Source organism: Haliotis asinina, chromosome 4, assembly GCF_037392515.1.
Source record: "Haliotis asinina isolate JCU_RB_2024 chromosome 4, JCU_Hal_asi_v2, whole genome shotgun sequence".
NCBI classification, from domain to species: Eukaryota; Metazoa; Mollusca; class Gastropoda; order Lepetellida; family Haliotidae; genus Haliotis; species Haliotis asinina.
The window spans coordinates 43,148,873-43,176,711 of record NC_090283.1 but is presented as its reverse complement, the minus strand read 5'-3'; the positions used below and the strand labels follow the sequence as shown (position 1 = coordinate 43,176,711).

Genomic DNA, 27,839 nt, shown 5'->3' with positions numbered 1-27,839 from the left:
TATAGAGGAATGGGGAAAAATGCATCAAAATATTTCTACCTATTTAATCAATAATGAAACTCACATCTTAAATTAATATCTTCATAAATATGCATGAGAACCTGGCACAGGTGTTCACTGTCAAGAAGGTCATCTTTGACAAATTGTTTTACATCGCTTTTAGTAATACTCTAGCAACATCACACACAGCAGGGAACACCAGACATGGGCTATACACATTGTACCCATTTAGGGAATCAATCCTAGATCTTCGGCACAAGACTACCCCATTGACTTTAAACAGCAAGTATCAGGAAATCATCAAGGTCCAAATAATAAATAAAATGTCTTCAATTGTTACTTGTTAATGACTTTCAAGATGGCTTTTTCCAGTGAGTCTGAAGTCAAAGATGTCTGGATAAGTTCGTAGTTAATAAACTCTATAAAAAATTCAAGACAGGTGGGAGCTATAGTTGATTTGATAATATGTTTTTAGAGTGCATCACTACTAGCACTTCCTTATGAACATATTTGCTTATACAGAATCGCTTTTGAAAGACTATTGGTGTATGATGCATGTGTACAATTTTCAAACAAACCTATAATAGCGAGAAACAATCACTAACAGCTGTGTGATACAAGGTGACATCAAAATTCATGATCTACTGTGATTTAGCGACCATCTTGAAACCACCAAAATCAAGAATGACATTCCATGCAGGTGCATGGCGGCTACTGCATTGTGCATATGCATCCTATCTGTTGTGTTCAAAGGTGGTGATAAAGAGAAATATTAGTGCAATCATAAGGTATCTGTCTTTGGAAAGTTTGTAACACTTGTACTTCCTATCCAAATTGAAAGTTTGGGTTCCCCTACATTTTTTTGTTTCTTTAAAGAGTAAATGTTGTGCATACAGAGCATGCTATTTTCCATAAAGACGTGATCTTGTCAGAAAGAAAACCCTTTAATATATATAATATTTCATCCCTTTCTCCACTCTTTCATCACAATAACACAATTAATTTCACTTTGATCTAAAATAATTACAGGTAAATACATGCAACATTTTCAAAGGGTGCCATTAGGTCCAGAGAGAGGTGTGCCTTTGTGAAAATAGGTATGTCCACACTTTCTGATGAACCTTCTACATTTAAAACATTAAAATATTTATATGCACTGAGAGTCACCAAATGTTCATCACTTTCTACATGTGTTCCAGTTTACAAGTTTGTAAACCCCTTGATCCAGGAACAAAGAGATTTGGTACACCATCCTTGCCAAAGTGCAGAATAATTGTGCAATGGAGCCAGAAATCATATTCCTTGGGTGACTAGGAAAACCACAAGCATATGCAGTCAATCAGTCTACGTAAACACAGGCTCAGTGTTATTCATTACACTACATATACTGAGTCTAACAAACCCTAGCTGATGGCCAATTCAGCTAACCTTTTGAATTGACCAATCAGACCTCAGCTTACCTAATCCTTAAAGTGGACATTCACACATTCTTTTCTTTTACCTGGAAAAAGTTTGGACCTGAATAAGTTTGAATGCTATCTTCCCTACAGATGCTTCGAGTGATCTACATGGATGGAGCATAACATTGATTAAACAGTTGCTGAAAAGAGTGTTTTCGTCAAGCATGTCACCTTGTGGAAATATTAGTTAAGGGTAACCATGTCATCAGAAATCCCTAAGTGTAAATACTGTAGGTCAAACATGGTTTTTGTATACAGAGTTTTGTATGCTGAGAGATGACTTTCCATAAACCACCGAACCCTAAACAGTAGCTGATGTATGATTGGTTAAATCCATCTTGCATTTGTCACTTTTGCGACCTTCTACTAGGGTTTGTTAGACTAATAATAAGCATAAGTTAATTTGTTTGTTAACAAGTTTGAAAATTAACCTACTTGAATATAATAATTTGCCTATTCAAATGGCAAAATTAATGAAAAGCTTCCAAAAGTTGCCAGCCCAGACCTAAATTTATAAGGTTACGGACTCATTTCATTTAAGTCTTTTTATTTGAATTTGATTACTTGTGCAAGTTCTGTCAGAATGAAATATGCTTCATCATTTTGAGTGTTACATCATCAGGTGATATAGTCTAATTATACTGTAGGTCAAATTTTACTGTAGATCCTGAAAAATATTTAATATGAGGCATTCCTGTGACACTGAGATGGTTTGACAGATATTGTCTCCTGCTAACCTTGAAACTGAAATCAAAAATGAAATTTCCACACTGGCATTCAAATTGGCACACCCAAGTTAAGCTGTGACAAGTATGTTTTGAATCCTTTAAGTTGGTTAATTAAATGACATTTTTCATGAAATGAATCATGGTGATCATTACTTGTATGCTTTTTGGCATATTGAAAAAGTGAAAATGGTTCATCCCTGCAAAAATATCTAACATGTCATGGCACACAAATTCAGCACAATTTCCATCACTGTCTTCACACATATCACCCCCTACCTCCATACTGAATGGACCCATGAAGATCTGGGTTACAACCAATGCTTGTCATAAGGGGTCACTAGAGGGGTCAAGTGGTCAGGCTTGCTGGTTTGGTTGACGAATTGAACCAGCATTTCAGGTAGCCAAATAGACACTTCAACCACTTAGGATGCAAAGACGTGTTAACAAAGTAATGGTAACATTGACTGATAATTGTTTAACGCCACCCTCAGCAATATTCCAGCTATATGGCGGTGGTTTATAACGCAGTTTATAATGTAGTCTACACTACTGGGATACAATGTGTGAACCAAGTCAGTTGACACATCATTGCTGCCATTAGTCACTTCATGCCACAAGCATGGGCTGCAGAAGATCAATTCTAACCTGATCTTCATGGGTTCTGTGTGTTAACGATGAACCACATCCACCATCCCGTCATGTCCAGTTCACAGCCAGAACCACTACAAAGGGTGTGGTATTTCTTGTAATATCAGAGCAGCGTCAAGTCAGCACTAAAACAACCTGTATTTGCAGCAGGTCTTCACCCATGTAACCAATATTACTTTCCAGACATCTCCCGCTAAGCCCAAATTAATCCATTGTGTCAGAATAATTATGAGGAATACAATACCTCTAACAATTATCTCCACCAAAGTAATTAAATATTTAATCAGGTCTGTGATTAATTGTGCAGGGTTTCTCTCGAAGAATTGATTACAGCACCTCTTGGCAGACTCCACTGCAGCAACACATGTGTTAAACACTCACATCTTGGCGGGATTTAACTATCGCAGCATCACTAGTGTTAAACGCTCTCTTGGCACTGCTTCAGGATAAGGAATAGAAGACTGCCACATGTTCCTACTTTGATTTCACGGGGATGCGACATTCAAAGGGGAACTGGACCTTCATTGGGGTAGGACATTAATGGGGGACAGGTAGTCTGTCACAGAGATCCTGAAGAAAATATATCCAATAAGCCCATGCAAGTCTAGAAAATGTGGCAAGTGTGGATTTCCACAGCTTTTGAAAATGAAGGAAGTCTCAGGGATCCTTTTTATCATATTTCATTATTTTTACTATGACCTTTTATGGTAATTTATGTTCATTTCAAGGACTAGTTGTTTGTCTAGAGGGACAGGGTGGGAGAGTTAGTAAGTTCTACACTCACAACATCCCAGCTATATCACAGTGGCCTCTCAATAATCCACTATGAACCAGACAATGCAGTGATCAACAAAATGAGCATCAATCTACGCAAATGGGATACAATGACATGTATCAACTAAGTCTGCGACCTTGATCATTTGATCCTGTAAGTCACCTCTTACAACAAGCGTGGGTTACTGGATTCATTGCAACCAGGATCTTCATGGGTTCACAGGAGACAGGCAAGCCAGGGGACATTCACAGGTGACAGGATTTCATATTTCCATTTGCACCATTTGCTTGTCTAGACCACAAGGAAGGATAGACTTACTATGAACTGCTTTCACCTGGGAAGATGTAAGCTATATCTTTTGGATAGTTGACCAGATTTATGAACGTTCACCCAAATAGCAGAGATGCCAACTCCAAAGTGTTGCAAATAATAGTTTCAACATTCAAAATTAGTAGTTTGATCATAAAATTAGTAGTCAACTTAATAAACAAAATCATGATGGATTCTGAGGAAAAATGGATGACATTACAATCAAATTATTTCCACTGGAACTAAATGTGTCAAATCGCAAAGGTATTGAAATCAGCTTTGCTAAAATTCCATCTGTTACTTGCAATCATTCCAGTTCAAATATGTCATTAAATTCTAATGAATGGAAGTTACGTGACGTCCAAAACAGTATTTCATTGTTGAAAATATATGTTTTTTGTCTATATGTGCATTTTCTGCAAATTTTGTAGGATTTCTAGTGGAATCGTATTGACGTAGTTTGAAGTTAAAATTCGTAGTAACTACGATAAAATCGTTGAGGTTGGCATCTCTAAAATAGATCCTTACAAATTAAGAATCGAGAGAATCAGACAGAGATATCACAACAAATCAGAATTTAGGTCCAAGCACTAGACAATTGACTGCCTCTAGGAGAGTTCACCCAGAGAAATCAGAACAAATAATTTAGATCCAAAAGCTCAGTAAGTTGACTGGATCTATGAATGCTTACCCACAGAGATCCCTCCAAATCAGAATTTTGGTCCAAACCTTTGGACTGTTTCCTGGATCTATCAAAGCTTAGCTAGATCACCTAAATCAGTATTCAGGCTAGACTAACAGCTAGTCTCTGAAATGAACATATTTTACTGAAAAAATGTTCATGGTGAAAAAAATAATTTAATGAAATGGAGCCCTGAGACTTTCTTCATTTTCTGAAGCTATGGAAATCTAGACTTGCCACATTTTCTAGACTTGCGTGGCCATTCTTGGATATATATACTTCAGGGTCTGTACGACAGACTAAATTCATTCCAAACAGGTGCATGTCAAGTCACTATTTTTACAGAAAATATGTGAAATTAGCTCCCTATCACTTGTACATCCCATTTCTAAACTGTTACTAATAACTCAAAAACACAACTGTAAAACACATCACTTCCACATAACATACTGATGGTTGGTGTTGATTTCACTGAGCGCATACCCACAGCTAGATTCACAGGTGCTGAATGAATTCAGTTCCCAGGCCTGGATTGGCCTCACAGTTCAGACGAGGTTCAGACGAGGTTCAGACAAGGTCTTCGAGTGAGTTACATATACATGCACCAAGATGAGCCATCAGCACCTCTCCCACAACATCCGCAACAACTTCGACATCATTGGTCACACCATCTGCAGCTTTACCTCAGAAACTGTTGGAAGTTTCTGAAGTGCATCTTGGTTTCCAATTAACCATGTTTATTATTCCAAGTCACTGAGGGTGCATACATTGCAAGTGCAAGTTCAGTACGAAATAACATGGAACCAGCAATCAGTCAGACATGATATTGGTTCCAGCTCATGCTTAAATATCAAAGATCATAAATTAATATATCTATGGCAAGAATAACATAAGAAGCAGGAGGGTTCCCCTGCAGTATGCCAGGTGCATGATGGCTGTTAGTTTAAATTAAATGTAGCAATCATCCAAGTGATTGACATCATGAGCATCGATGCAAATGGGTTTCAAGGTCATGCATCAACTCTTATGATCTGACATTACTTCACACAGTTGAACATTGATGTGTTCAGTAAGATAAATATGTTGTTCACTGGTCTCTTTGGGCTCATGTATTGATAGGTACATCAACTCATGTCCTCCTCATGACCAGTAAACCACTAATATTGTGCTTTCCCATCAAGACATGCCAAAAGTGCAGCTTAGTATAATTTAAATCAGTGACATCACATACTGAATCACATCATTATCACCTCGACAGTGAGAGAAACACACGGCGCCATTATCATGGTGCCATCTATATAAATGGCTCATAAAACACACAGACGATTCTAGAATGCTTTCATTGCACAGGATATTTTAAGTTTCAGTGATGATGATGATGATGATGATGATGATGATGATGATGATGAAACCAGAAACAGGCTTCACATGGAAGAAGATGAGGAGGAAGACAAAAATAGGAACAGATGTAACAATAACACAAATTGTTTCCAAGACAATGTAACTGTTTTCAATTTCATTGTTTGTAATGGTTTTTTCAATGTAAGTATCACTGAGGGCAAAAAGTCACCACCATTATCATCTAAGGTGCTACAATTTGTATCACTCACAAGTACAGGACCCTCTCACTATGGGTTTGATTCCATGATTCCCTCAGAGTTTGAATCTGGGTTTGTTAGCACCACTACCATATTTCATGTGTTGAGTAAGACTGTGAGCCAACTCACAGATATTCCAGAGTAGTGCTAAACCAAACTCACTCACTCACTCATTCTGTAACATCAGTTGCTATGGGCAATACTAATCACCTGATATATAGGCTTCAAAGCAGCCACTCTCCGAGGTGGGGATAGCCTAGTGTTTAAAGCGTTCACTCATGACGCTAAAGTCCCAGGTTCAATTCCCCATAGGGATATATGTGAAGCTCATTTCAGATGTCCCCCTCAGTGATATTGCTGGAATACTGCTAAAAGCAGTGTAAAACTAAATTCAGCCACTCACTCATTCTGCAGGGGAGCAACTTGCAGGGGAGTTTAGTTGATTTTATTATTCTGCGTTCAGCAATATTACAGCAAGATCACAGCAGGTGACACCAGACATGGGATTCACACACTTTATCCATGTGAGGAATCATACACCTCAAAACAAGATGCATATATGTAACATAACAAAAATACATTTGTAAAGCACCTAATATCCACCTTACAGATGCTAGGTGGCGCAAATACAGTGATAAAACTGGAACATATATACATAAAACAAAGAATGATTATCTACTGGTACACAGACAGAAATAGCTGAGTGTAATTCTGTGATTTAAAGGTGCCCTAAGTGGTTTTATTTCTGAGATTTGTGGGAAGCAAATTCAAGAGTTGTGGGCTGACAAAGGAGAAGGCGTGTTCCAACATTTGTTACATAAGGATAACACTTTCTCACTGCACAATAAATATTTGGACAATAAATGTTTAGATTTAACACAATTTAAACACATTTACCTGGATGCAATTTTAAACCAGGAATTGGTAGATAAATTACATTTATTCATGACTGGACTTATGCTTGCATCTGTGTGTGGTTATTTTTACATTTATGAATTATTATTGCAGTTACACACACACTCTCTGCCAGTAATCTGTTGGTTATTAATCATCAGCTGTCACCGTGCCACATAATGCAACAAACAAACACACAAAGAAAACAATTATGCATATAGACCATAATTACTACATCACATGAAAAGTAATGGAGGAACTACTATTACTATACTAGTTATACTGTTACCACAGTATTTTACCTTAGGTTCAGTACACAGTAATGCAATCCAAAAATATCATCTTATCCTTTAATACTTTTTCTATAATGTCTAGAAATTGAATTATATGTCAAAATCTATGCATTTCTTTTCTAGATGGCCGCTGTTTTATATCTCACATACCAAACCAAAACAATACAAATATCTTGTACTACAATATGTACCTGACTGTCTTAAGAGCGTATCATTTCACCCACAATAAAAAGAAAGAAAAAAATATCCCTTTACATTGTTCTTGAAAGTGATGGTTGATCCAGCCCTGGCTTTTATAGGGACATAACTTTGGTACAATGACGGGCTGTCATTCTGTACAGATTTGCAGCAAGGCTACTGAAGTGAAAGCAAGTAGCCTGTAAATTGAATGTGGTTTGGTATCTTCAAACAGCAGAATATCTGCTCAGATCTGAGAAAATCCGAACGACTAGAGGGTACAGTACTTAGATTTGGTCCAGGTATAATTAGATAGATGCCTTTAACATAAGGAAGCTTACACCAAAGGAACCGAGTACATGGACACAAGGAGTAGATGAAGACCCAAACCTACACTAATTACACACATTGGAAATTGGAATAATCAAGAGTATGTTCGATAAAACATACAGCAAAACAAGAATTGTTCCATGGACAGATCTACTCTGGGTTAGGACATCCAAGCAAGATAATTCCGCAGTCAGCTAAATGGACTACTACAGATACCGTTCAGCCCTTCGCCCCATGACTTACATCCACTTATACGCCTTCCGCCATATTAGGCCAGTCCCCATGGCAACCAGAAATGGCATTCCCAATATTTTCTTGTGAATGGCCAGCAGTTCTGAAGACTGAGTGGAGCCAGTGAGACAGAAGGGCAGAGGCTGCCCAGTGCTCCTGCGAGAGTCCACATATATCACAGCTTAGGCCTAATTGTTCCAAGTTATTGACGGCATGCCTTCCGAGAAAGCCTTCCCCTGTCATTCTGCGTTGCATTCTCCATGCCAGCAAATTAACCAAAATATTTTTGTATGTATTTTTTAGACCATGATATATCATGCATTCAGATTTTCTGCAGATATTTGGAATGTAAATGGATAGACAGGTTCTATCACTGAGAAGGTTCGATTTCTGTTATAAATATGGAATTAGTGGCAGTCTTTCTGTTCATTATTCAGTCTCCATATTCTCTTGTAAAATGGTTAATAGGCCTATAATGTTTTCATGTGGATTACATCATATGAAAGATTCCAGTGGTGTGTTGGTGAAAAACAGCTGCTCATGAAGCGATATTTTGTTTAATGCCATGCTGGCTTGTCTAAAGTCATGTAGACATCAGACATAAACCCCAGGAATCACATTGTCAGCCAATAAATACTGACATATCTGATACGATGTCTCTGTTCACATGCTCTTGCTTAAAATATCCATCTCAGACAAAGGTTTAGGTATATACTGTGCATGGGGAATGGGGTTGCAAATGAAAATTCTTAAACTTGAGGTGGAATTAAAATGAGAAAAGGGTGTGGGGGGGGAATGAAAGAAGGTGAGAGGTATATGAATGAAAGTGAGAGAAAGGGATAGAGAATATGAGTGATGGAGAGAGGGGAAGAAGAAAAAGCTGAGGAGAATGAGAGGGAGTCAGAGGGGAAGAGTGGAGGAGAGGAGAGAAAGGATAGGATAGAGTGAGGGGGAGAGATTGGAGAAAGAATGAGTGAGTGGACAGTGGAAGAGTATGAGAGAGGGAAAGTGAGATGTAATGATGGAGAGGGAGAGAGAGACTGAGCTGGAAAGAAAGAAGGGGAGACACAGAGAGAATGAATGTGGGTGAGAGGTAGATGAATGAGAGTGTGAGAGAAAGGGAAAGAGAATATAAGTGATGGAGAGAGGGGAAGAAGAAAAAGCTGAGAGGCGAATGAGAGGGATAGTCAGAGGGGAAGGAGAGGAGAGAAAGAGTGGGAGAGAGTAAGGGAGGGAGAGAGAAATCAGAGAGAAAATGAGTGAGGAAGACAACAGAAGAGTATGAGAGGGAACGTAAGATAAAATGACAGAGGGAGAGACAGAGTGAGGACGAAAGGGGGAGACAGAGAATGATAGTGGGTGAGAGAATAGGAGAAAGTGAGGGGAGAGATATGGGACAGAGGAAGAGAGAGATTTGAAGAGAGTGTGAGAGAGGTAAAGGGAGATAGAAAGAGAGAGGGAATGTTAGTGGGCCAGTGATGAAGCTTTACTGTTTCTCAGTCTTTGCAAGTGCAAAGAATGTTAAATGGTCCAAACGTTAAACCCCATGTTATCTGATCCCAGAGGGTATGATCTTCTGGACCTGTACATCTGCACCTACACCTGTGACTGTGTGATGGGTCCTTGTTAGCCTCCTCCGTCAAATAATGTTAATACTATAACTGAACATCAACAATATAGTCTGTGTGAAATCAACTACCAAATTCCCATGAACCTCCCTACATGTATTGTATAACACATCGCAAAACACCTAACACATCAGTTCTGCAAAAGATCAGTGCATCATTTTGTGTTATGTTCTACGTAAAATGAACGCAAAAGCAAATTGTTTCGCAAAATGTATCGTAAAGACTCTAAACAACATTTCTCATTAGACTGCAACCTTCCAAAGACGCATGACCATGTCATTCCACTAGAAATTTCCAGGTAAACACTCATCCGGGTCTTCTTATCAAGCTAAACTCAGTACATATTGCATTAAATTGACTTACGTTCTGCGGTTTAACTTCACAATGACACGCCGTGTCACTTTCATAATTTGCCATTTTGGAATATTCACCACTTCCTGGGGCCGCTAAAACTTGTATCACCTGGGAATAAACTTACGTTTCCTAAAAGTAAAACGCCCGGTATCACTTCCGGTTACTCGAAGCACCGGGGAAAATAATGTATACATTTGCATATTAGTTAGTTCCGGTTACAGGGTCGCCAAGGAGATCAATAAAGAAAGTCTTGCACATCGTTGTTTTTGCATATTAATTCATTTTAAACTGATTAAACTGATTCATCTCATTTTACAACTGAGGGACATCATTATCGGACCGTGTGGCTATCATCCAGATCTGTGTAATGATCTCACGCATGCTAAATATTGATCTCGAAGTTTCGTCCCTGGCTTAATAGCATCGCAGGCTTTAGAAATTATTTCGTAGTCAAACCACGGCACATAACTAACCTATGGTAGCCCGACCGTGACATGTTGCGGGCGGCCAGACACGCCTGAATGTAACCCAATCGGTCTTTAGTCCAGCACTTGAAGGTTGCTCAGATGTGCCCAAGTCTGTTGTCAAACCTGCGAGATTGCTCAAGGTTGCACATTGGAAAGCTTTACGATCTCAAGAACAAATTGATGAAACGTGAGGCATAAATAAATAAATAAACAAACAAACAAACAAACAAAGAAATAAATATATAAAGTTCAGTTCAGCTCAGCTGCTCAAAGGCGCTTTGTTTTAAGACGTCATGCGAAGTCAATCCCAACGGCACATCGTATTTTTCAATCTCAACTCTCTGGGGACCATACAACTCTCGCAGCCATTTAGGCGCACCAAGTTAATGTGAATATATCTCGGCTCCTGAGCTTTAGGCAACGAATGTTCCTCATTTTGACCAGAAGAGAATGGTAAGCTATTTCACAATGTATCGCCATTGGCAAAACCTCTATGTCCATTCTGACTGATAAGAACAAACCAACGATTGGAAGAATGTGTGTTGCAACAATCATCTGCCGTGACAAGGGTTGTCATATGGAACTGTGGGTGTTCTTCATTTTCTTTGGTGGAGTGAGTGAGAGGGTGAAAGAGTTTAGTTTATGTCGCACTAAGCAATATCCCAGTTATATTGCAGCGGTTTGTAAATAAACCAGTCTGGACCCGACAATCCAGTGATCAAGTTAATGAGCATCTACCTACGCAACAGGGATACGATGACATGTGTCAGCGAAGCCTGACCACTCGACCCCGTTGGTCGCCTCTTACAACAAGCATGGGTTTCTGAAAACCAATTCGAACCCGATTCCTCACGAGTCAATAGTGAAGAGAGAGTGAGCATGTTTTAACAGAGTGGGCTGAGAGTGGGCTGACAAGTGGTTAAAGCCTTAACGTTTCCCGAAATCCGGGTTCGATTCTCAACAGTGCCCGAAGCCCATCTTTAATTTGCCTTGGGACGCTAAATGCGGCGTAAACGTACACTCATTCATTAACGCAGTGAGGGAAAAGGATATTCTCTAAAACACGAGATCCCCCACTATCGATTTTGGACCACGACCAACGACCACCGGTGATAGGGTACCAAGGGGTACCAAGTCATTTCCGACACTTATTTTTGGATGATGGGATTTCTCTTGATTGTCAAGTACCTATATTTCTGAACTTGAATCTCTCCTTTTGTTACAAAGTTTCAACAAGCGCGGCCATAACATGATCACGTTACCATAAGGTTGCAGGACTCATTTCATCATAAAAGCAGCTTTAATTGATGTCAAACGTCCGGACAATGAGACCGACAAAACGGGACTTTCGCCAACACTGTAAACGGTCGCACATTCTCTTGATAAATCCTTTTAAAGATACATTCATTCTAATTATAGACCCGTTTACGAGGCAAGAAATAACTGCAAAATGAAGGCAAAGGTGTTGGGTGACAGCGGCGAGATAGAGTGGTCGCCCTTGATCGATAGTACATGAAGAATGAGGCTGGATTACCTGGATGTGCTCCGATATTACCTCGACACAATCTCGACACAATCTCGACACAAATGAGCCGGGAGAATCAGATATTGAACACTGCACGTGGCTGTCGTGTAGGATACCTGATCTACTTGAGTGTGATTCTTCCTCAACATGACGAATCACGCTGTTTATATACCAGTAAGGTCATTAGCGGTACTCTCGTTATAACAATGTCGTTCGTAATACCCTCGCTATAACCATGTTGTTGATAATACCATCGATGCAACAATTTTGTTGGTGTTACCCTGGCTATGATAACATCGTTAGCATTACCTTCGATAAAAGATAGTTAGAAAAATACAATCGCTATAAAACCGTGAAATATTCATTGGATGTAAATCAATGAACGCCCATTAGCCAACATTTACTCTTGATTAAAACGGCCAGCAATACCCTGTGTGTTACAACGGTGTCCACATTACCGCTGTTATAGCATCTGTTACCAATGCCAACACGGTACTGTTGATTATCAAGGTAATGCTAAATGAAGTACCGGTAATTTTGACTTCCCCAGGGTTGAATCTCCCCTCTCACTAGGGCTCCTGTTCAATTTAAATTGAAAAATATGTTTCAATCAAAATCAAATGTATGTATGTATGTATGTATGTATGTATGTATGTATGTATGTATGTATGTATGTATGTATGTATATTTAATTCATTCAGCGTATCGTCAGTCTATCCGATACTGTCTACGACCCATGACGTTCTCTTTCATTCACCCATGCTTGACGTAAGAGGCGACTAACGGGATCGGGTGGTCAGGCTCTCTGAGTTGTTTGACACGTGTCACCGTATCCCAGCTGATTGGATCGATGCTCATGTAGTTGACCACTGGATTGTCTGGTCCAGACTCGATTATTTACCAACCGTTGCTACATTGCGGGAATATTGCTGAGTGCGGGGTTAAACAACAACCAACTAACCATACTGTGAACCTTACAGACAAAAGAGATGTCACAATTGGTCCCATCGTGCACGACTATACAACAGTTGAATACTCCCCAGGGAGTTGAATAAGTTAAACGAATGCCAGTAAAAAGACGTCCGTTGATCAAGGGATCACTCCAGCTCCTCGAGTAGTTGCGTGGAAATGTGCGCTATATAGACATATCCTGTAATAAATAATTATTTATATTGCACTAGTGTAATACCTCTAAACCCATGAAGTCATAACGTCACAATGGTAATACTAAACTCGCTTCTATGAAATACCATTTTATTTAACTCGTGAAAGATGTTTCGCTTGTTTGATACCAAATCATTAACTGGTTTAATAAAAATGGCATTACACGGAAGGTCTTTTAGCATCCTCTATCTGTCCTAGGAGATACCGTTTTGACGGTAGATTTTGTACAATGCCCCGACAATGCTATGACGTTATGAACTTGAAGACGTCACAATGGTATGACATTGCTGCACTGCCAGTCTTATGGCAGCCCTGAGTTATATATGTCCATTTTTCATTGAAAAGTAATGAAGAGGGATTTTTATGATGAGCAGAATCTAATCCTCGTGTCTTCTGATATCAAATATATCAACACTGGTTGACAAATGTAAAAATATCCTTGACAAGCCTCGGATATTTGTAACTTTATCAACCCGTGTTGATATAATTGACGTCAGAAGACATTTGGGTGAAATTCTCTATATATCCATTATCTTTTCCAGTATGATTCCGCTAATACTTCATCGATTGCCCAGTGTCAGATATCTCCGTTGGATTATTATTCATCGTTCTAAAATAACATTGGCAAATCTCGGAAGGTTAATTCTTAATAAAAGGTACCTTTTTCTGTTAATTTGGATAACGATAAACATAATGCCATTTACATGCAATGAATGAATGAATGAATGAATGAGTGAGTGAGTTTCACCAATTAATGCTGTTGGAATCGACACCGTGACTTCGGCGTATTGGCGAACGCTTTAGCGTCTTGGCTAACCTATTGCATGAATTTACCAGATGTACGTTTGTTGTTATTATCAATGGTAATCTCGTTCAGGGAAAACGATACTTCGGGATTCTGAATGAATAAGCCAAACCTTATTTAGTAGTTGTAAACCATGGGCCTTCTGTACAAACGATCTAAATTTAGCTGTAATCTGTAGAGACAATAACATGTTTTAACTACATCCGTTATGACATAATTGATGTAGCGATGCAGTATTTGTGTTCCAGCAGGATAGAAGCAAGAACGGTTTGACGACGTTATTGCAATATTCCAGCAATGTCACGGCGGGGGACATAAAAACGGGCTTCGCACATTGTACCAATGTGGGGAATCGAACCTGGGCCTTCGGTCTGTTGACCGAACACTATAAACCCCCCAACCCCAGTATGAGATACTGATACTCTAGTCCTGCTATGACAGCACCGTACTAATCTTGAAGATCTGCGGAAAGATGTGCCTTGTAGGTGTATTTTTATTGACTTTCTTTTAATAAAATCCGGTATTAATTTCTGATATGATACACGTTTGGTATTCAAAAATTTAAGGTATATTAAAAAGGGCGACAACGTTCACTCTGAGCATAGTGAGAACTGATCCGACCGGCTTCATAGCCTTCAAATAATGTCAAATGAAAATTCTTGTTAGTCTTATGTGAACGCTAACATCCGACACCTTGTCATATTTTCAGCAGACGATGACAAGTCATAGCGACCATCGTGAGAGAGCGGCTTTGCCTCGCCGGTAAAGCAGCACTCGATCTGTTTACAAATAAGAGGATCTCGTCAACAGGTTAATCTTCCGGAGTTGCTTCACTACCTTAGCCCGGCTTCACGGTACGACAGGTGTTAGCTAACGCACGCGCCACGAGCCGCGACTGCACGTGAGCCATGCCAGCTGGGCTTCAAATGGCAGATCGGAATTAGGGGGTCGAAGGAGACCACTGAGGGGTGAGGACGAGGAGGGGGTGATAGGAGGGACTCCAGCTGGAAAAACATCGACTCCGTCGGGTCCATCAACATGCTGTTTTTCGTGCTTGGAAGGTTAAAACTCCACGCATCGTCAGTTTCATCGACATGCTGTTGTATCAGCCTGGAAGGTTAATACCCCACACATCGTCACTTTTATCGACATGTTCCTGTACCTGCCTTGAAAGTTAATACTCCACACTCTGGCGGACCCATCAACATGCTCTTGTACCCGCCTGAAGGGTTGAAACTGTACACGTTGTGTACGGAGGTACTCTAGACGTCTGTTTCCCCACTGACACGACAGTGGCTGTGGGGTACCCTGGTGGTTAAAGCGTTCGCTCGTCAGACTGAAGACCCGGGTTCGATTCCCCACATGAAGCCCTTTGCTGGCGCCCCCGCCGTCATACTGCTGGAATATTGGCAAAGGCGACGTAAAACTACACTCACACTCGCTCTGACACAGTAACACATGTATGTGTCCTGTGTCTGTCGACTGATCCGACTCAGTGTGGTGTGGTCCTCCTTATCTGACCCTCGTGGAGTCAATGCATCTGTACATCTGTACATCTGTACATTTAAAATAGTCGACTCATTTACGATTGATGCCAAGCTGATGACAGTGAAGACAGAAAGTAATTTATTTAATCAGGCATTATTCATACATCGCGGCATCAGATCATTTGATCTTCATTTGAACTTGCCCCCAAAACCGTGTTGCACCGTGCTCACATCTCTCCCTCATACAGTACACAGAACATCAGCGAGTAGTCCACTTCCCATTTTCCAAAACACTCAGCTCCTCATAAAACACATAAAACCTCAGTGTTAACGGAAACATTTGGTAAATAACTCATTCTGCTCTTAGACATCATGAGCAGTGTTATCGAACACCGTGAACTCTCTCAAACTTGAAATGCAAGGAACGCTTCGTGCATGTTTCTGATCTGTAGTAAACAGTTTCTCAACAAGTGGAACCCGACCTCATTTATTAGCAACATCTTCCCCTGTGTTTTCACCCATCGCCCCTTTCACCCTTCAGGCCCTAGCTAGCCAAGTTGTCATGGTGATATAAACAAGATCAGATAACTCTCCCCATGACGTATCGACTTCCGGTCCCTTGTTAAGTAACCAGCCGCAGTTGTATATCTTAACCCGAGACATCAGCTCTCCGTGTTTGTTTAAATGTTGATGATCTTAGCCAATCAAACACCACGAAACACGATCGTTTATATGATCACGCCGTCGTAAAATGGATGAAGTATTTATTTCCGTTACCATTGATAATGCTGGACCGAAGGAACCTTCCTTGGAATGCTAATAATCTAGACGTTGAATGTCTCGTGGGTTCCTTACCCTCCCATAAAGGCAGTTTGTGACTTAATTAACAGGAATAGGACTGGCTCTTGATGATTATAGTGAAGAAAACAGTCTGTTTAGATGATAAAAGCAGATATTTTATTCATTCTTCGAATGCCTCACAAAACATAATCTGCCCCTCTCCCAATCTTTGGATGGTCCTGGAAAGAAAAGAAGCCTTTTTCTATCCGTGTTCTGGGTGAGTCGTGGACTAAGGGGGTCGTTTAAAGGGTAACCACCCCAGTCTACGGCGGTTCTGAAACAGTTTGTAGTTACTGATGGCGCCTTTCCAACAACAACCAACCTGTCTATGGTCTGGGCCTTGTTTCACTGAATGCTGTCACGACTTTGTTGAAGAACAACCCGTTAATCAGTGAAAGATACGCAACAGTGTCTGGCTTGCCCAGACTCAATGACAAGGTTTCTTGTATGTGAACCTCCCCTAGGTTGATACTGGGAGTAAACGTGGGCGCTTGTGGAGCAGTCATCATCATCATCATCATCATCATCATCATCATCATCATCATCACTGAAACTTAGAATATCCTGTGCAATGAAAGCATTCTAGAATTCGTCTGTGTGTTTTATGAGCCATTTATTTAGATGACACCGTGATAATGGCGCCATGTGTTTCTCTCACTGTGGAGGTGATAATGATGTGATTCAGTATGTGATATTGCTGATGTAAGTTATACTAAGTTGCACTTGTGGTGTATTTTTTATGGGAAAGCACAATATTAGTGGTTTACTGGTCATGAGGAAGACAAAGACTTGAATTCGACAAAGACTTATTGTGAACCTCCTCTAGGTTGATACTGGGAGTAAACGCGGGTGCTTGTTGCGCAGTTATCATCATCATCATCATCATCATCATCACCACCACCATCTCAGAACTGCAGACAAACTATATGATATTTTGAGTGACAGTGCCCTTTTCTGCAGCTACTTCGTTGTGGTCAAATTGTAGCCCCCAAGCATTTGTCATTACACAAGTCACGTAATACAAGACCATTTTCAAGGTAGATGGTCACACAAGATATAATGTCTCACCTAAGGAACCACTCAGGCCGATTCTGATAGTAACATCTACATTTGAGCATAGTATTTTCTCCCCTTTATCGTTTTCCCGAACGTTAATTGCACGTGAAATTAAATTATCCTTATATATACCTAGTTTGTTACCTAAACTGGTTTTGGTTAAGCTAAACGCATGATTTCTCAGTCAGGGCACAGGAGCCTAGTGTTCCTACAGCAGTCGATATGTTGAAAGAGTTCTTGTGCGGAGACATTCACACCAGACCACCAGTTCCGGAGAAACACAGTTCTAGGTTCCACAACCCTAAATCACAATGGCATGCTGTCTGCGCGAGTACATGATGTCAACATCTGAAGAGATAGAGACATGTGATAGCTGTGACTGGGTGAAACAGTGTAAGATGTTTAATGTTTGTTTTTAATAGCATGTCCATCCTGTACTGAAAACTGACCATAATTGTACGTATTTACTGCAATCATTTTATCACCATGACCTATGTTTATTGTGTATACAGATGTTTTCCAGTAGGTGACATTTGGTGTGGAACTGGAGTTGATGTGCTCAGCTTCCTGTGCTTGGAAAACAGGCAGGATAAACTGGCCAGAATATGTGTTTTTTGGCTAAATTTTAGTTTAAAGACCAGGTTGTATTCATGTGAACATGGAATTGTTGTTGACACCCTGGATGAGTTTTAAACAAATATAGCGGAGACGTCTATGGGCAAACATTTGGTGTTGTGTAACCTCTAGATTCAGCAAACATAGATAACAATACGAACAAATAGTGAACAATAATTGTATTTTTCAAGCAACTTAGCTTAAATTTGACTATTTATTTATAACACAGAACACAGCTAGTGAGACCCAGGTCCAAGACTTTTCGGTCTGTCTCACAGTCCCTGAACCACATTATGTTCCCTACTGCCAAGCCCATCCTGCAATGCTAAAGCCTTAGATAAAGCAAGTGTAGATTTCATCAGGCTCTGGTCTTCCTGGGGCTCCTTTTCAATTTAAATTATATAGGTTTGTTTGTTACTGTAAATATGATATATTCGGAGAATAAAGATTAGTCTAGTGCGGGATAAGCATCACGTGATTGCTGATACAACGGCGATCGAATTGCAGTGGAAGTTGTCAAAACCGGCATCTGTCTAATCCGACGTGTAGTCAACACCAGCATAAATTTTCAGCCCCGGACATGGATGGTATATACATTTACCATCAGATCTACAGTCCGGTACGTTGTTTAAACCGGATTGTTTCTTAAGGCCCAGTGAGTGCCGGTTTAGATAGCTGAAGTAATTATGATAATGAAATATTATCAACATTGTCAAAAACTACCTCACCCATAACGCACTAATGTATGAAACGGACAGTGTTTGAGTCCCGGGTCATATATATTAGTCGAAGTTTGTATAACGAATTATGGTTACAACGAACTAAAATTAGTGGACCCTTTGGGTTCGTTATAACTATGTCAGTGTTGATGTATTGTGGAGGGTTATGAATGAATTCAGTTTTACGCCGCACCCAGCAATATTCCAGTCATATGCTATATTACGACCTTTTGTTACCAGGTGAATGATTCTCAAATACGTCTAATACACAATTGAGTTCATACACGGGCGAGTTTAATGATGAATTAAGTAACTGACATAAAACTTAAGTTCTCCTCAAATATCCTTCAATCTGAAGAGGCTGGGGGTATGTATACACTTACGTGACCACGCCCTCTCTTGAACTAGCATCAGCAATAACATCCTCATCTACTTCAGTATCCGCATGTAGGCTAACGCGTAGTTCCCGACTGTATATAATTTTGATAGTAACAAAAAAAAAGTCCATTTAATTTGAAAAGGAGGTTCTGGGGACCTGAACCTGGGGAAATCTAGACTTGCTGCATCTTGGGCTTTAGCATTGCAGGTAAGGCTAGGGAGTCAGGAAAATAACGGACTATATCACGATGTTACATCATTTGTCTATCTGCAGGGGATCTACAGGGCAGCTTAGGCTGTGGAGTTGCTCATCAGCTCGTTCAGGTGTTGGGTTACTTCACGCCGGAGCTCCATATACATGGGGGCACTGAACCAGTGATATACGTAAAGCTGTCTCTAACAAATGTAGCTTAATTGCGCCGTGTCTAATAGAGCTGTGGCTTAATAGCACCGTGTCTGATAGAGCTGTAGCTTAATAGCACCGTGTCTGATAGAGCTGTAGCTTAATAGCACCGTGTCTGATAGAGCTGTAGCTTAATAGCACCGTGTCTAATAGAGCTGTAGCTTAATGATCGTCGTGTCTAGACAGAACTGTAGCTAAAAGACTGTCCTGTCTAGACAGAACTGTAGCTAAAGACTGTCCTGTCTAGACTGAACTGTAGCTAAAAGACTGTCCTGTCTAGACTGAACTGTAGCTAAAAGACTGTCCTGTCTAGACTGAACTGTAGCCCGGAATCGTCGTGTTGACACAGAACTGCAAGTAGCTCAAAGATCGTCGTGTCTGTATAGACCTGTACACGGGGCAAAAATATATACTATATCTACACATACACAAAGGGAGATATGGTATGAAATATTACTTGACATGAGACAAAAGAATGTTAGACATCTATTCCGGCATCGGATTCACAAAGTAAATCTGTGACATACCTGGTATGATTTGGTATACATGTCCCACGCCCCATTTAACAGTGAACATAAAACGTAACGTATAGCATCAAAAAATTCAGAACGAACTCGAATCAACATGTTTGCACAAACATCGTTTCCAAGATTGGAATCCAGTATTGGTATTTTGGGCGATGTTCCAGGTATTCGAGTGACTCGCGAAATCCTCACCAGCACGTGCATAGTGCAGACAAATCACGTCATCGGGATGAGCCAGGATTCGAACCCACCTTGAATTATACGCGCCCATGAAGCAAATCTACTGACTGACTGACGGAATAGTGTTTTACGCCGCTTTTGAAAACATCCCAGCGACATCACGGCGAGGAACACCAAAACGGACTTCTCTTATTGTACCTGTATGGGGATTCGAACTTGGGTCTTAACAACACAGGCTGCCCCACCGCCCCACAAGTCTACTGCCGTCTTAGTGGTTATGCATGTGGCGAGCGGATGGGTCGTTATCTGTCGCCTGCAGCAGATAACGACGTTATATAACCGTGCAATTTTATTTAAGTCAAAAATCAAAATAGCGTTGCTCTCTTTAACCACGTGAATCTGCTTGCTATTGCTCAGGATTGGCGTCAGGTCTCTAGATCTCGACAAACTACGTCGTCAGTAGCTGTTCCCGCTGTCACCGACGTTGCAGCGAATATCCAGTGACTGCTTCACACGCAAAATAGACATCAAGTTATATCGCCAGTTACATTGTAACCATATAACATCAGTACAATTACGTGTAGCGATAACTAGTTAATGAACATTTCCCAAACGGCATGGCGGGCAATCTTTTTCAGGTCCGATAACACCAATGCTGTAAAATAACATGGGACTTGTCACGGTTGAATTCCTACATCATCTAAGTTCGGCACAATAACATTGCTATGCTACACCTTAATCAAACAACAATCCGAACTATATATGTGACATGGTTGTAAAGATAAATGCTTACAGTATGTTGTCATAATAGCAATAAGAAGATAATTGTAACATTAATGTAACGATATCTTGTTACAATGTAACCTGTTTAATAATGTTACCTGTTCACAATGTAACACTATCGTAATTGAGACAACGTTCCAGTCTTACACTGATGTGATCACATGCTACATTATTGTTATTCATTACGACACCTTTCCTTGTTACACTGTAACAACACAACGATAGCTTGTAACACTATCAAGATGTGTTGTTACAATGTAACTTCATCATGATGTGATGTCACACCATACATTATTAAGATGTGTTGTTACTATGTAACATTATTAAGATATGTTGTTGCAATGCAACATTAATAGATGCTTTGTTCATATATCACATTATTAAGATATGCTATTACCATGTAATAATAATAATAATAGTTTATTTACATTGCGCATGACTCCATGAATATTTCATGCTCTAAGCGCACAGTCCAAGGGTTCACTGACTTGACTCATCACATCATGCTTGCTCATACAGTTATGTTTTGATTCTGGATTTAAACAGCGAAAGTGTCACAGTCTTTAATATATTTTGGTAACTGATTCCACTCAGTCGCAGCTGCAAATGAAAAGGATCTCTGTCCATAGGAAACTGTTTTGGTAACTGGGAGGGTCAGCAAATCTTTGGACCCTGATCTTAAACATCGAGCGGGGGTATATGGTACGATACATACACGGAGATACTCTGGAACATCCCCCGACAGACACTGGTACACGAAGCACAGGGTCTTACAGCTTATCCTTTGTTGCACTGGAAGCCAGTGGAGGGTACGAAGGATTGGGGCTATGTGATCATACTTCCTGGAGAAAGACACGATCCTGACATCCGTATTTTGAATGCGAACATGTAACATTATTAAGATTCGTTGTTACTATATAACATTATTAAGATGTCTTGTTACAGTGTATAATATTGCTTCAATTTACGCAGTCGAATGAAAACATATTGTTACAATATCTTAGTTTGATACCGATTATTACAATGTAACACTTTGTTACAAATTGTTGCAGTGTAACATTGTTGTGTTTTGACAATATATCTTGTTGCAGTATAAAATCATTGCTACCAAAACAACGCCACAGTACCACATTTTATCATTATAATACCAAGGAAAACATAACTGGGGTTCAGTGCCATTAAAGAGGGGTCCAAATCCATTACATAGCGGTTCAGTTCCTTAACATAGGAGTTAAGTTCCTTCACATAGGGGTTCAGTTCCTTCACATAGGGGTTCAGTTCCTTTACACAGGGGTTCAGTTCCTTTACATACGGGTTCAGTTCCTTTACATACGGGTTCAGTTCCACTAAAAACGTTTCCCGAAAGGAGAACGTTTAGACGGCTAGATTGAACCATCCACTGTATTAACACTTATAGGTAATACAACTTGTATAATTAGCTTTACACCTTGGTGAACATTGCAGTGTTTTGTAAACATTAAATTGTGATGAAATAGAAGAATCCATTTATACATCGTCTGAAAACCATCTTTGCTAATGTGTTCCAACAATTATATACCTGTGAGGGATAATTGAGAACGGTTTCCCATGTTATGTGTTCACATTTGATGTCTTTTTCTTTCTTTCTGCGTTTTTCTTCCTAGAGAATATACAGGGCTGAATTCAAGAGATGCGATCCTACTTGCACCAGGTGCAACCTACGACAAGAACCCAGTTGCACCTGCCAAATTCCCGCTGTAGCATAGTGTGTTAAAACATCACAGGTTACATTTTTTGTCTTGTTAGTTCTGCTGTTCTCATATGTACATATGAAAGCTATCGTAATCAAAGCTTTCGTTTTCCTATTGAAGGAGTAGGGACATACCCAAAGACGTTGTTTCAGCTAGAGCTGTGGAATATGTGTATATAATTTGGAAAGTGGTTAATGCACTGTGAGACGGACATGGAGGGCAGTAAGGAAAATAATGTGGTTCAGGAACTGTGAGACAGACTAAGGGGCCAGGCTGTAAGGAAAATGATGTGGTTCAGGAACTGTGTGATAGGCTAGGAGGGCTAGTCAGGAAGGAAAATGATGTGGTTCAGGAACTGTGTGATAGGCTAGGAGGGCTAGTCAGGAGGGGAAATTATGCGGTTCAGGAACTGTGAGACAGACTAAGGGGTCAGGCTGTAAGGAAAATGATGTGGTTCAGGACCTGGGAGACAGACAAGGAAGGCTTGGCAGTAGGGGAAAACAACGAGGTTCAGAGACTGTGAGAGAAACTAGTGGGGTCAGGCAGGAGGGAAAACAATGTGGTCCAGGGACTTTGAGACAGACAACTAGGTGGAGGATGTGGTGTATGTGTGGTGGGGGGTGGGTAGTCAGTAGGGAAACAATGGGGTTCAGGGACTGAGAGACAGACAACGAGGTGGAGGATTTGGTGTATGTGTGGTGGGGGGTGGGTAGTCAGTAGGGAAAACAATGGGGTTCAGGGACTGAGAGACAGACAACGAGGTGGAGGATTTGGTGTATGTGTGGTGGGGGGTGGGTAGTCAGTAGGGAAAACAATGGGGTTCAGGGACTGAGAGACAGACAACGAGGTGGAGGATTTGGTGTATGTGTGGTGGGGGGTGGGTAGTCAGTAGGGAAAACAATGGGGTTCAGGGACTGAGAGACAGACAACGAGGTGGAGGATTTGGTGTATGTGTGGTGGGGGGTGGGTAGTCAGTAGGGAAAACAATGGGGTTCAGGGACTGAGAAACAGACAACGAGGTGGAGGATTTGGTGTATGTGTGGTGGGGGGTGGGTAGTCAGTAGGGAAAACAATGGGGTTCAGGGACTGAGAGACAGCCAAGGCGGTCTAGGCAGTAGGGAAAATACTGTCGTTCAAGAACTGTGAGACAGTCTAGGAGGTCTGGGCAGGTGGGAAAACAACAGGGTTCAGGAACTGTTAGACGGACTAGGGGACCAGGCAGAAGGGAAGATAATGGGGTTCAGGAACTGTTAGACGGACTAGGGGACCAGGCAGAAGGGAAGATAATGGGGTTCAGGAACTGTTAGAGGGACTAGGTGACCAGGCAGAAGGGAAGATAATGTTGTTCAGGAACTGTTAGACGGACTAGGTGACCAGGCCTTAGGGATGATAATGTTGTTCAGGAACTGTTAGACGGACTAGGTGACCAGGCAGAAGGGAAGATAATGTTGTTCAGGAACTGTTACACGGACTAGGTGACCAGGCCTTAGGGATGATAATGTTGTTCAGGAACTGTTACACGGACTAGGGGACCAGGCAGAAGGGAAGATAATGGGGTTCAGGAACTGTTAGACGGACTAGGGGACCAGGCAGAAGGGAAGATAATGGGGTTCAGGAACTGTTAGAGGGACTAGGTGACCAGGCAGAAGGGAAGATAATGTTGTTCAGGAACTGTTAGACGGACTAGGTGACCAGGCCTTAGGGATGATAATGTTGTTCAGGAACTGTTAGACGGACTAGGTGACCAGGCAGAAGGGAAGATAATGTTGTTCAGGAACTGTTACACGGACTAGGTGACCAGGCCTTAGGGATGATAATGTTGTTCAGGAACTGTTACACGGACTAGGGGACCAGGCAGAAGGGAAGATAATGGGGTTCAGGAACTGTTAGACGGACTAGGTGACCAGGCAGAAGAGAAGATAATGGGGTTCAGGAACTGTTAGACAGACTAGGGGACCAGACAGATGGGAAGATAATGTTGTTCAGGAACTGTTACACTGACTAGGGGACCAGGCGGTAGGGAAGATAATGGGGTTCAGGAACTGTTAGACGGACTAGGTGACCAGACAGAAGGGAAGATAATGTTGTTCAGGAACTGTTAGACAGACTAGGGGACCAGACAGAAGGGAAGATAATGGGGTTCAGGAACTGTGAGACAGAGGAGGGCTAGGCAGCAGAAAAAAACAACGACGTTCAGAGACTGTGAGACAGACTACTCGAAATGTGGAGATTGTTGTTATTGTGGTTGTTGTGGTGGAGGTGGTTCAGGTGGTGCGACGGTCATTGGGATTCAACGCTGCGATGGGTAAGCAGTCACAGGGGAAATTGACTCTTCTCTTTGATCCGGAGAAGGGTCAAGGTTGATTGTTAAATGGGAGAGAATATGATTACAATAAGTCCAAATAAACGAACCAGCGCAGTTAGGGCCTTCATTTCTTGCAATTATAAAAACAGGCAATCGATGTGCAGATTGGCCGTGGAGGCGTGGGACTCAGCAAACATCTGGTGAGGCGACAGCATCCTCATCTGCAGGGTCGTCGTCACCAGCACAGACATACCACTGCAGTTCAGCGTCAGCTCATTCAGTACTTGGACAGTAATTACGGTCTCCCATCTATAATTGTATACAAGAAGGAGAATCTCTCTCCTTTTCCTTACCATAAGTAGGTGCTACTGAATCTCACGACAGAATATAAATATACTGGAACGTGATTTTGAATACTGGCATTTTTTTAATATGATGGAACCAATCAAGTCATAAATACAGGTTTATATACCAACAGGCAACGTTCTGTCTGATGTTTTTCGAAAGGTTTTAAAATAGTCTGTCATGAGTATATAGATATCGACTAACCAATAACAATATGTCCCCTATGACGTCATCCAGTGGCTATTGTAGTGTATGTATCCGTTTGATAATCCGGATTCATATGCTGACAGCATAAATTACGACGCGCGTGAACCGGTTCCACTTTAGGAGGACCGTGTTACATCGAGGTAATGTGTTACTCCGCTGCTCAAATAGATCGGTTTCCTTTGCCAGGCCTATGATAAATTGGTTATTTGGTCTGACCATTGTCCGAGCACTCGGACCAGTGTGTAAGAGCTGGTAACACGATTCACATAACGCAGTGTTGTCAAGCAATATCGCCGTTATAAACAAGACGGGAAGATGGTCCGAATAATACTGAACACCGGAGTTAATATGTCGTACGTGCCTCACATGTGTTAGAATATATACGTTCCTGCAGTTGCTCTGCAGCTATGACGCTAACTCAACCAGTTTTTGTTGTGTTTGACGAATGCCAACATTATTTAGTCACACTTCGCCAGCTGCGGAGTACATTTGAATATTGTCAATAGTTCGAGTGATTATTAAACGGGAATTACCATTCCGCTAGTTTCATTGCTTCCTGCGTGGGGAAGAACATTTGAGGAATACAAACATAAAATCAAGATGGCCCCTCGTGATTAGAGCAACAGGTGATGGCGAAACATAGCAACTAGCTGAGGTCTATATAATATATGGTCTCTGAAATGAAACGTGCACAAGAATAGTTTCCAGCACGGCTTGGTTTGTGACCTTTAACTGTGTCAGTGAAGGTCACACAACATGAGCCAATCGCTCCCAGTCTGTCGTAAACTCCTCACATAGCCACCCAGTGTCTTCAAGCGACACCTATCTGGAAAAACTGTCATCGGAAAGAAAATATGTAATTAATAATATGATCATAACTAATATTGGAAAACACCACGGACGTGAAGGATCAACAGGTGGTTTGGAGCCATGATGCAGCGTGTCTGTCATGACCGCTGGCCCTAATGACGCCTCGCCACAGTTTCGTCGTGGTGTCAAATGTAAATAAATTATCTTACCTTACAATGCGTACAATTCCATTTGACCGAATAGCGGTCCGTACAATCCATCCGTTCTAATATGTCCTTAAAGCCGCTTATGCTATGTTCAACCTCCTGGTCTATGGCTAGAAGTCTGTCCAAACAAGAAGTACACTCCGACATGGAGCCGGCGATTTTGCAGGGGTTCTCCCGATTGGAAGCGCTAATAAGGGAATATATAGGATACGAAGAACACAACTTTAGCCGTATGTTTCTTCGGCGAATCATTTTCGTTCTCGCCTTAACTTGCTTGTCACAAATCTGTCTGTTTAGTTCTGTCGTGAGGCTAAGGCACTCGAAGAGGGTTGAGGAAACGGGCACATTATCAAGATAGTACCCCAGATAGGAGCAAGTGCTCGCTAGGACGGACCCACGCGCAATACTCTCCAGGGTCACAAGAAGAAACACTAACACAGCAGGCCAATACCGTGTGCGTCGACCCCGTAGGCACTGTAGGCGTCCACCGAAGCCCCACGGGAGGGGGGGCAAACTGCGATATAACTGCTTACTGTTCCCATTCCCTAGAAGATCTGGCATATTTCATTGAAGGTACACGGAAGGGGAACAAGTGCACAAAATCTCGAAATAAACATGAACAATCTTTAATTGAGCAATCCCGTCGCTCAAAGACACTCATCCAATTTCGATTGTTGCCCAATGGTATTGCCTACTGAGCAGGAGGACTGTAGCGGGGTGTCTAGCTGTCACCTCGCCTCCACAGTGCCAACTGGCGCTCTTAGCTTGTGTCGTCTGCTCTTACTTCCAACCCACGTCGGAATATTTCACACACCGCATAATTCACACAACTTGATCAACTTGTCACGGTGTTTTATAGTTGGTTTTTATCCACATACTGCAGGTAACTCCAAGGCCCTGCTGAACATCGTCTGCTCACAAGACGCGGCTGTCCGAAACCCAGCGCCATCTTGATCAAAAGCTTTCAGACGAAATACGCATGCCCAAAGCCAATTGGCTCATTTCGGTGGCAGAGCCGAGGCGGCCGACCACTTGTAGCTGTTTCGCGAGTAGATGTTGCGAGTACTGCCAGAGTCTTATTATGCGGCGCAGACCAGTGACTGTTCCACCGCTCAAACCTCCCTGCTACTGGCATAAACGACCGTTGGCTACTGGCAAATCACCCCTCCTATCCACAGATCGA

At 41.3% G+C, this 27,839-nt stretch overlaps 1 protein-coding gene across 1 annotated transcript in view; it reads right to left on the bottom strand.

Annotated features, from left to right (window-relative positions):
- LOC137282495 (NALCN channel auxiliary factor 1-like) overlaps positions 1 to 27,426 on the bottom strand; it is a 123,929-nt gene extending 96,503 nt beyond the window's left edge. The window contains exon 1 of the mRNA XM_067814247.1: positions 26,660 to 27,426. Coding sequence (XP_067670348.1) covers positions 26,660 to 27,217 — 558 coding nt within the window. The 5' untranslated portion in view covers positions 27,218 to 27,426. The remainder of the gene's footprint in view (positions 1 to 26,659) is intronic.
- Between the last annotated feature and the right edge of the window lie 413 nt (positions 27,427 to 27,839).